Source organism: Ranitomeya variabilis, chromosome 4 (genome assembly GCF_051348905.1).
Source record: "Ranitomeya variabilis isolate aRanVar5 chromosome 4, aRanVar5.hap1, whole genome shotgun sequence".
NCBI classification, from domain to species: Eukaryota; Metazoa; Chordata; class Amphibia; order Anura; family Dendrobatidae; genus Ranitomeya; species Ranitomeya variabilis.
The window spans coordinates 33,105,690-33,117,068 of record NC_135235.1 but is presented as its reverse complement, the minus strand read 5'-3'; the positions used below and the strand labels follow the sequence as shown (position 1 = coordinate 33,117,068).

The 11,379-nt window shown below is 43.8% G+C and overlaps 1 protein-coding gene across 1 annotated transcript in view; it reads right to left on the bottom strand.

Moving 5' to 3' along the window:
- Positions 1–8,037: 8,037 nt before the first annotated feature.
- UBTD1 (ubiquitin domain containing 1) overlaps positions 8,038–11,379 on the bottom strand; it is a 56,229-nt gene continuing 52,887 nt past the window's right edge. The window contains exons 3-4 of the mRNA XM_077258304.1: positions 9,230–10,393; positions 8,038–8,250 (exon numbers count right to left, since the gene is read on the bottom strand). Of these exons, the coding sequence (XP_077114419.1) occupies positions 10,008–10,393 (386 nt within the window). The 3' untranslated portion in view covers positions 8,038–8,250; positions 9,230–10,007. The remainder of the gene's footprint in view (positions 8,251–9,229; positions 10,394–11,379) is intronic.

Sequence of the window (11,379 nt, the reverse complement as noted above, 5' to 3'; positions counted from 1 at the left end):
TGCGCTCTACTCTATTGCTGACGTAAATGTAGCAGTGCTTGGTTTGGTTAAGTATGTAACCAAGCAGCACTCTATAATGTAAATCAATCAATTACAATGCCCATTTCATCTTTTATAAAGTCAGCAATTTTCACTGCCAGTACAGCAGCACAAAGTCCAAGCCTTGGTGCAGAATGTGTAGATTTTGAGGTCAGTTTGGCTGTACCAGGACAAATCCACAATGTACCTTTTTGTTGGCTTCTGAAGTCTTCAGATAGGCCACTGCAGCTATGGCCTCTATTGATGTGTCAGAGAAAATGTGCACTTTTTTGATGGCAGCTGAAAAGGACTTTGAGGAATAGCAATGTGGGCCTTGGAGATAATCTAAGACCTTCAGGGACTTCTACGATGTCTCCCACCTTTGTTGTTTCTGGCACAGTAGCAGACTGTTCCAATCCATGTTTTCAGTGGTCAACTGTCTCAACAGTATCTTTCCTTGAATAGTTATGGGTGCTATAAACCCAAGAGGATCATAGCCGTTCACAACACATCACGGGAGACAAGATCTCAATCTGCACAAGCACCATTTTCTTGAAGTCCACAGTAGTGAAAAGGATAGGAAGAGCCAGCACTACGCCAATATTTTGTGAAATCCTGGGCCCCATCGCAGCCTTGCATCACCCCCTCCCAGGGCCAGCATTAGTAGCAGGCAGACTAGGCAGCTACCTAGGGCCCCCGCTCCCCCAGGGGTACCCAGCCAGTCCCCTGCTGCCAGCACAGACTTCCCCCCCCCCCCCCGGCAGCGCCGACGCATTCAACTATACAGCTCAATGCAATGATGGAGGAGAGAGCATCAGCTGACGCTCCATCCCCCATCATTTGCCTCTGACACTGGTGGTGCGCGATGGCGTCATATCATCACCTACCTGCTGTGTGCTGGGCAGACTGCAGCCGCTGAGACCGGAGCAGAGGCTGGAGCAATGGGAGCAGTGCGGGGCACGAGGAGAGGTGAGGATTGTTTTTTTTTTCAATATATCAATGAGAGTGACTGGGGCAATTCTCGGGGTGGGGGGCTGTATTATACTCTATCGGGGGGCTCATTATATTCTATGGGGAGGAATATATCAAACTCTTTGATGGGGCTACATTATATACTATGGGGGGCTGTAGTATATTCTATGGGGGAGGATTGTATCATACTCTTTGATGAGGGAACATTATATTCTATGGGGGAGCTGTATTATATTCTATGGGGCCTATATTATATTCTATGGGGGAGCTGTATTATATTCTATAGAGGGGCTGTATTATATTCTATGGGGGAGGATTGCATCAAACTCTGATGGGCCTACATTATATTCTATGGGGAGGTGGGTTGTATTATATTCTCTGGGGGCTACATTATATTCTATGAGGGAGGATTGCATCATACTCTTATGGGGCTACATTATATTCTATGGGGAGGAAGGCTGTATTATATTCTATGGGGGGCTGTATTATATTCTATGAGGATTGCATCATACTCTGATGGGGCTACATTATATTCTATGTATTAAATGCATTCTATGTATTAAATTTATTATATTTTATGAGGGGTGATTGCATCATACTCTGAGGGGACTACATTCTATTCTATGGGGAGCTGCATTATATTCTATGGGTGGCTAGATTATATTGTATGGGGGCTACATTATACTATATGAAAAGGGCTGTATTGTATTCTATGGAGGGGCTACATTATATTCTATGGGGGGCTGCATTATACTCTATGAGGGGCTACCATATATTCTATAGAGGGGCTACATTCTATTCTATGAGTGGTTACATTATATTGTATAGCAGGGCAGCATTATACTCAGGGGTCTACATTATATTCTGTGGGGTGGCTGCATTATACTGTTGTCAGGACTCTGAACACTTTTTACCTTTTGTGCATTACTGCCCTTTTCCAAGATGGCGTCTTTGGTCTCATGTGCACTGTGTCTTCCTGCTATAAAACTCCACCCCAGCCTTCAGTCTGTGCTAGAGTATTCTGCCTTGCATCCAGCTCCTGACCTCTGATGACTCCCGGGCTATACACCTGCTCCTGTGAACCTGTGTGGAGATCCTGCTACTCTGCTCTGAGTTCCTGCTGCATACACAAATTTCCAGTAATCCTCCTTCATCTGCTGCTCGTGTTTTCTCCATCTGCATTTGTTGGACATGTAAGCCGTTTCTGCTTTGCAATAACCTGAGACTATTAACCAGGCCTCCCTGGTTGAGCTAAGATATTATTTGAACTGCCTTATAAGCATATCTATCTGTGCCTGGACTAAGACAAGGATTTATTCGTGTGAAGTATCTTCAAGAATAACTGTGCTTCATAGACTTTCTGCTTGATTGCATTTTCCTCTGAAGTTTCCTATAGACTGCTAAGCTGCATTTATTATTTGCACCAAGTGTTGTGGACTTGAGTTTCTCTCTGCACCTGTTTGAATCACCGTGTGATAATATAAACTTTACCACTTATAAAACTGTGTCCTGTAGTTGTCTTGTTCCACGCAAAGTCTCCTGAGTTATCCCCTATAATTATTACAACTGTGTGGGGTGGCAGCATTATTCTGTATCGAGGATTATGGGGAATACATTATAATATGGGAAGTGAATTGTACTACATGGATGACTATGGTGGTGCATTATACTATATGAAGCACTATGAGAAGTGTATTATACTATATGACTGAGCAGTGCATTTTAATATATGGAGGACTATGAAGAGTGTATTATACTATATGGAGGACTGAGCAGTGTATTAATATATGGAGGACTATGAGGAATGTATTATACTATATGGAGGACTATGAGGAGTGCATTATACTATATGGAGGACTGAGTGTATTTTAATATATGGAGGACTGTGAGGAATGTATTATACTATATGGAGGACTGAGTGTATTTTAATATATGGAGGACTGTGAGAAATGTATTATACTATATGGAGGACTGAGGAGTGTTATACTATATGGAGCACTATGAGGAGAGTATTATACTATATGGAGGACTGAGCAGTGTATTTTAATATATGGAGGACTATCAGGAGTGTATTATACCATATGGAGGACTATGGGTAGTGTATTATACTATATGGAGGACTATAGGGAGTGTATCATACTATATGGAGGACAATGGGGTGTTCATTTTACAATATGGAGGACTGTGGTACACAATACTATGTGGAGGACTATGGGGTGTATTATACTAAACAAGCAAAATGCTGCATATTCATTGAGAGATTAGATTGTTTATGCCAGACAGAAATCATTGTTCTCGTCGGACAGAAATCATTGTTCTCGTCGGACAGAAATCATTGTTCTCGGCAGCACATCACTGTTGTAAACTGTAGATATGCTGCTGATAGCATGATACCATATGGGGATAGATTGCTCCACGGCAGCCAAAACTCCCCAGTTAAGCTACATTCGGATTATAAGACGCACTCCCATTTTCCTCTCAAAAATGTTTGGAAAAAAGTGCATCTTATAATCCGAAAAATATGGTTTCTGATGGGAACAATTTCTTAAAGCCCATGTCCACCATTCTGTCTGAATGTACAGGTCACTGCACCGCCCAAAAAAAAAAAAAAAGTGGTATTTTCATTAACTGATCTCATATTAGCTAATAGGATTTAAATCATAATTGGATGCATTAATCAAAAAGGATGCCTGAGCCTTTACCACCTGTTATGTCAGATGAGCCTCCGACCATCAGGTTGCCTTGAGACCAATTCATCTGTTCACAAACCTTCCGTATATAAATTTAACAAGAGATTTAGAGGCCACAGTGGTCAGTAATAAAATCTAACTGAGTGTTACAAACATTTTGTGTTCTGCTAGTATTCCATGGGTAATTTAGTCCCCCACATAGACATACATATTTAACTCTACCAGCAGAATAGTGTGTGCAGCTCTCGAGTATAATACAGGATGTAACTGAGGATTAGTACAGGGTCAGTAACGTAATGTATGTACACAGTGACTGCACCAGCAAAATAGTGAGTGCAGCTCTGGAGTATAATACAGGATGTAACTCAGGATCAGTAATGTAATGTATGTACACAGTGACTGCACCAGCAGAATAGTGAGTGCAGCTCTGGAGTATAATACAGGGTGTAACTCAGGATCAGTAATGTATGTACACAGTGACTGCACCAGCAAAATAGTGAGTGCAGCTCTGGAGTATAATACAGGATGTAACTCAGGATCAGTAATGTAATGTATGTACACAGTGACTGCACCAGCAGAATAGTGAGTGCAGCTCTGGAGTATAATACAGGATGGAACTCAGGATCAGTACAGGGTCAGTAATGTAATGTATGTACACAGTGACTGCACCAGCAGAATAGGGAGTGCAGCTCTGGGGTATAATACAGGATGTAACTCAGGATCAGTAATGTAATGTATGTACACAGTGACTGCACCAGCAGAATAGTGAGTGCAGCTCTGGAGTATAATACAGGATGGAACTCAGGATCAGTAATGTAATGTATGTACACAGTGACTGCACCAGCAGAATAGTGAGTGCCACTCTGGAGTATAATACAGGATGTAACTCAGGATCAGTAATGTAATGTATGTACACAGTGACTGCACCAGCAGAATAGTGAGTGCAGCTCTGGGGTATAATACAGGATGTAACTCAGGATCAGTAATGTAATGTATGTATACAGTGACTGCACCAGCAGAATAGTGAGTGCAGCTCTGGAGTATAATACAGGATGGAACTCAGGATCAGTAATGTAATGTATGTACACAGTGACTGCACCAGCAGAATAGTGAGTGCGGCTCTGGGGTATAATACAGGATGTAACTCAGGATCAGTAATGTAATGTATGTACACAGTGACTGCACCAGCAGAATAGTGAGTGCGGCTCTGGGGTATAATACAGGATGTAACTCAGGATCAGTAATGTACTGTATGTACACAGTGACTGCACCAGCAGAATAGTGAGTGCAGCTCTGGAGTATAATACAGGATGGAACTCAGGATCAGTAATGTAATGTATGTACACAGTGACTGCACCAGCAGAATAGTGAGTGCAGCTCTGGGGTATAATACAGGATGTAACTCAGGATCAGTAATGTAATGTATGCACACAGTGACTGCACCAGCAGAATAGTGAGTGCAGCTCTGGAGTATAATACAGGATGTAACTCAGGATCAGTAATGTAATGTATGCACACAGTGACTCCACAGCTGCCACTCACTATTCTACTGGTGAAGTCACACATTTCATTAGTGAGTGCAGCTCTGGACTCACTGAACATACACTGCTTGTCCTGTACTGATCCAGAGTTACATCCTGTGTTATACTTCACAGCTGGGACAGGAGGAGTGTTAAGTAGGATAATCAACTGCCTAGGGTGACACCTCCGGCCTACCCGAGGGGGACGCACTTTCCAAAAAAAAGAAATAAAAGCTGAATATCTGCTGTAAGACATCTTCCTGCGGCCGCAGACATTCAGCACAGTAACGAGCAATGTTAGTCACTAGTACTGCTCACCTCTCTTTGCCTGCGTCCTGGCCTTCCCTCCCTATACTCAATTGCATTTGCATTGTCGGGATTTCTTCTGTTATGATCCAACCTCCGATATTGCTTTAGCTTAGGTACCTAAGAGAAGAAGAATAAGCAGAGAGACACGCACGTGTTGTCTATCCAAATAGATCAGATGTGAATACAATGGCTGTGTGCGCTGCCTGAGACAGGAGCAGAGGAGCGGTCATCTCCCCTGCTCCGCCGGAATCTGCAGCAAGGTGCAGGCCACTACCAGCCTGCACCTTGTTGGAGAAGGCGCACACAGGGGACGTTGGATGGCGCGGTGCAGCGACGTCATCTCACCATCCAGTGTCCACAGCTGTACAGAAGAGACGGTGGACAGGAGCCGGGATTAGGAGAGTATGAGCTTTAATTTTATTATATTTTTGGAATTCTGACATTACTGTGCAGCGGGCCATAAAATGAGGGGAGGGGCTGTGCTGATGGGGGTCTTGAAATAAGGGGCTGTGCTGATGGGGGGGATTAAAATGAGGTGAAGGACTGTGCAGATGGAGGGAATAAGCTGTGGGGCTGTGCAGATAGGGGGGAATAAACTGAGGGGCTGTGCAGGGGACATGAAATGAGAGGCCGTGCCAGGGCACCAAAATACTTTGTACCGACTCAGCTTCACCGCTGCACTCACTATTCTGCTGGTCGGGTCACTGCGTAAACGCATTACATAATCTTGTACTGATCCAGAGTTACATCCTGTATTATACTTCGGAGCTGAACTTACAATTTGGCAAGGTGTCATTGGAAACCATCATCCATCTTGCTGCCTGGTGCACTACTAAGAGCCTAGCGGAGTTCCCACGATACAGCTGTATAGTTCTTAAATCATATTACTATGCAGTGCTGTAGTATTTTTAGAATACTTTTTGCAGACAATGAGAGAGCAAAGAATGCTAACAAATTTGAGCTATAAAACATGTTAAATTGAGAATGCAGCTCTGAAGTATAAAAACAGGCTAAGAACGTATGCAATATGAGAACTAATACATTTATAAAAGTTGCAACTTTTTTTTCGTTAACTGGCATTATGTAAACGAGCGTTTACACAACTACAAGCATCAGATATCAGCTCCTTTTGTATCTAGGTTGCTAGAAAGAATATAGAGCGCACATAGGGTCTTATCCGAAATAAAGGGAATATTCGTGAGACGCAACCACTGCACTTAGCATTGGCGGCTGCTGCAAGCCCCGATGTGATGATCCTTTGCTAGATGAAGAGAATGGGGCATCAGACTGCGCTGCTCGCCTGTCAGGATAGTGTACCGGTCTATCAGACTGTCCTAAGGAAATGGTGTGATCACCACAAAACGCGTAGAAATAAAGTCTATTCTCTATTATATCTACTTGGACTTCCAGGAAATTTTAGAGTACTTTATGCTTCCCTCTGCCGACAAGCTTTTTGGAAGTGGAAATATCATTCTCCACCAGGACTTGGTACTTTTGGCAGTGTGGACAGGGGCCAACACCTGGTGTAAAAACAATAGTAATCACTGGGCTTGACTGGCAGCAAACACGCCTGACCTTAACCCCCATAGAGAATCTATGGAGTATTGTCAAGAGGAAGATGAGACACCAGACCCAACAATGCAGACGAGCTGAAGGCTGCTATCAAAGCAACCTGGGATTCCATAACCTCTCAGCAATGCCACAGGCTGATCTCCTCCATGCCACGCCGCATTGATGCAATAAGTGCACACGGAAGCATGTCACTTCTTTCAGCATTTTTGCAGTGTTTTTTTTTTTTTCACCAAAGAAACCAATAAGTGCAAAAATACAGCAAAAAATGCAGGTATCAGGTTTTGCTGAGTTTTTGGTGCATTTTGTAGTTTCCTTTTTAATATACTAAACTATTGAGCATGCAGAAGAAAAAAAATGTACCAAAAAACCACTGCAACAATAACATTCTTTTTGTAAGCAGCTTATTTACTGCCAAGAGAGCTGGTTTTGCTTGCAGAAAAAAACGCAACGTATGACCATAGCCTATATATTTGCACCATTTTTAAAATTATGGGAAAATATCCTGGAGCCGAGCATAAATGGATGTACAGATCTCATGCAAAGAAAAGTGCTAATGTTTACCTGCCTGGCAGATATCAGTCACACAGTGCTTTAGGGTATGTGCACACGTAGAATGGTCCACTGTGAAATTTTCCGCAGCGGATTTGATAAGTCCGCAGGGCAAAAACACAGCGTTTTTCCTGCGGATTTACCGTGGTTTTTGTGCGGATTCCACTGCGGTTTTCTAATATGGAGTAGGTGTAAAACCGCTGCGGATTCCGCACAAAGAATTGACATGCTGCGGAATGTAAACCGCTGCGTTTCCGCGTGTTTTTTCAGTAGCATGGGCACCACGTTTTCGGTTTCCCATAGCTTTACCTTGTACTGTAAACTCATGGGAAACTGCTGCGGACCCGCAGCAAAATCCGCATCGTGTATCGGGGCTTGGAAATTGTGATTTTAGCAGTACGAGTTAATTAAATACAAAACATTCCAGTTTTATTCATTAATTAGGCACAACATGTTCATTGAAACATTTGTCGTCTATGGACATAATCTCATAAGATGGCAGGCGACATTATAACAACTAAAATGTTTAAAGAAACTAGAAAAAAGCAACAACAAAAAAACAACAAATATTGTTAAATATGGACTGGGTCCCAAAATTCTTGTAAACTGGTTGTACACATCTGTGTTAGGCCGGTTTCACACGTCAGTGGCTCCGGTACGTGAGGTGACAGTTTCCTCCCGTACCGGAGACACTGACACACGTAGACCCATAAAAATCAATGCATCTGTGCAGATGTCATTGATTTTGTGCGGACCGTGTGCGGACCGTGTCTCCGTGTGCCAAACACGGAGACATGTCAGTGTTCGTGGGAGCGCACGGATTACACGGACCCAATAGAGTCAATGGGTCCGTGTAAAACACGCACCTCACACGGACATTCTCCGTCTGGGGTCCGTGTGGCGTGCCGGAGACAGCGCTACAGTAAGCGCTGTCCCCCCCACATGGTGCTGAAGCCGCCATTCATATCTTCCCTGTAGCACCGTTTGCTACAGAGAAAATATGAATGATAGTGTTTAAAATAAAGATCCATGTGTCCGCCGCCCCCCCACCCCCTGTGCGCCCCCCCCGCTGGTCAGCAAATACTTATCCGGGTCCCCCGTCGGCAGTCGCTCCTTCCTGGTCTGGCCGCGGCTTCTCTACTGTATGCGGCCGATTACACTCATGAATATGTGGCTCCACCTCCAATAGGGGCGGAGCCGCCTATTCATGAGTGTAAATGAGCGGCCCCACGTGACCGCATACAGTAAGCTGCGGCCAGACCAGGAAGGAGCGACTGCCGACGGGGGATCCGGGTGAGTATTTTCTGACCAGCGGGGGGGGCGCACAGGGGGTGGGGGGGCGGCGGACACATGGATCTTTATTTTAAACACTATTCTTCATATTTTCCCTGCAGCAAACGTTGCTGCAGGGATGATATGAATCGCAGCTTCAGCACCATGCAGAGTGGGTACCACACGCTCCGTGTGGTACCCACTCGCCATACGGGCGGCACACGTGTGCCGCAGGTATGGCCTCCGTGAGTTCCCAGGCACACGGACACGGATAACTCCGGTACCGATTTATTCCGGTACCGGAATTATCTGGACGTGTGGGACAGCCCTTAGGAGTGGTATTTTAGGAGTCGAGATGTGGCAAAAATCACATGGGTTGGTTTGTCCCAACATTAAAACCCAGTAAATCCTTGGCAACCACAGTTCTATAATAAAAAAAAAAAAAAAAAAAAAAAAAAAAATCCAACAATTTTAAGATAGCACTTCACCATAAAATTATTAAAAAAAAATATCACCATCAATGAATACCCAGAGTTGTCCCATTTAATCATGATTTAAGGGATTGTACAGGATTGGAAAAATATTGCTGTAGTTTTCCAAAAACTGCACGCACCATCCCTGTCCAAAGGTTCCGGAATTCAGATCAAGACTAGCTTTACTGGTGATTTATTTTTTCTTATTTATGGAGTAAATGCAAAAAAAAGTTTGTAAAAAATAGAATAAATTCAAGAACTTAAGCTAAAATCTTTGTTGCAGTATTGCTGATATACTGACCATCCAAATTACTACACACTAAACACCCACCCAATCGTTCTGTGCCATTTCAGAAAATAGGTCAATGGTTACAATCATGCTTAGAACATTATTAGTATGAGGTGGATCTCATGTGCAATCATAGAAACAGAAATAGTGCAGCATTTTGGTATGGGTGGGGAGTTGTGGGGGTCACTTCTGCTTCCAATTCCCATTGTGTCTCAAGGAGGCCATCAAAAGTGACAAAGGGAAAACGAGAAAGGAGAGAAGGACCTAGCAGCCAGCCTTTCATTGCCTTCCAAGAGTCCCAGCATCTCAGACATTCAGATTTTGCGGGCTTTAATGTGTTCATTCAGTTCTGGATTTCCGCTGGTTGGTTTACAATAACTTGTATGACAAAGTCCTTCTGAATTTTAGTCTCCTGTAGTTTAATTCTGTCCGTAAGAAGTTTTCCAGAAAAGAACCATCGCTGCCAACAAGGCTCGATGCCCTCCACGGAATGTAGTTGCTTCTTCAGTTGGCCAATAGTGTCCGTCATGCTTGCGTTGAGTTTAACATCCTTACCGGTGGAAAGACGGACCTTGAGCTGGAATTCCCGCCTATTGTTAGGGGCAGGTTCGGGGGCATCTGTGCCATCTTCATCACTTCTTTCCATGATGAGGTTAACAGGAGGAGCCAGGCAGTACACCGGGAGCTGGTATCGTGTTCCAAGTTCATCGTAACATTCCGTCAGAGATCCTGAAAAGATCAAATTATTTATGGTTACTATTTTTTTTTCTTGAGAAGAGCGTATACCACAAAGCATAATCGGTATTCATGTACACAGTGCCAAAAAGCAAACGAGCAAAGTCTGGAACCTAGAGTATTGGATTAAGAAGACCAAGTCTTATGGGTACAGTTGTGTGTACCTAGGGAATAAAGGGCACCAGAATGCACAATTGGAAGAAGAAAAATAGGTGGAGAAAGTGGGATGCACTGGGCAATGTTATGCTGGGAAACCATAGATCCTGGCACTCATGTTGATGTGACATGTTACATGTACCACCTACCTAAACACTGTGCAGGGCAAGTATGGCAGCAGTATTCCCTAATGGCAGTGTCTCTTTCAGCAGAATAATGGCAATTGTCTTATTATCAAGGTAATAACACAATCCAACTGATCCCATGGGTGGGATGTGCTAGAAGAACAAGTCCAATCCATGGAGGCTTATAGGACTTCGTTCCGGAAACCAAAATGTAACCTTCAGATGTCTTAAACGGATCGTCCAATCTTGTGAAGAAAGTCTGCAGAATTCTGAATCCTTACAGTGTGGGAATGACACGGCGCCTGGATTCTTTGGTGTCACTGCAGAGATCAGGTGGTCACGTAACCGCAAGTATGCGATTCGCTTACATGTGGTCACACGTTGACTAGATGTACTCGGCCTTGCTAAATACAAGTGAATTGAGCAAGTCTGAGCACATTCAGTCGGAATGTGGCTGAAAGTCTGGAAATCATATACTTTCAGTGACTTGACCGCCTGGTCTTGGCAGTGACACAGGAGAATCCTGATGGCACAGGGTGGCGTACTGTAAGGATTCAGAAGTCTGCAGTCACAGAATGACTGCAGACTACCACCACAAGACTGGACAACCCCTTTAGAAAGTGTCAAAGCTGTTTTGGTGGCACGCCGGGAATTTACACAATATTAGACAGGTCATGGCAGATCAGTCTATATGTTGTC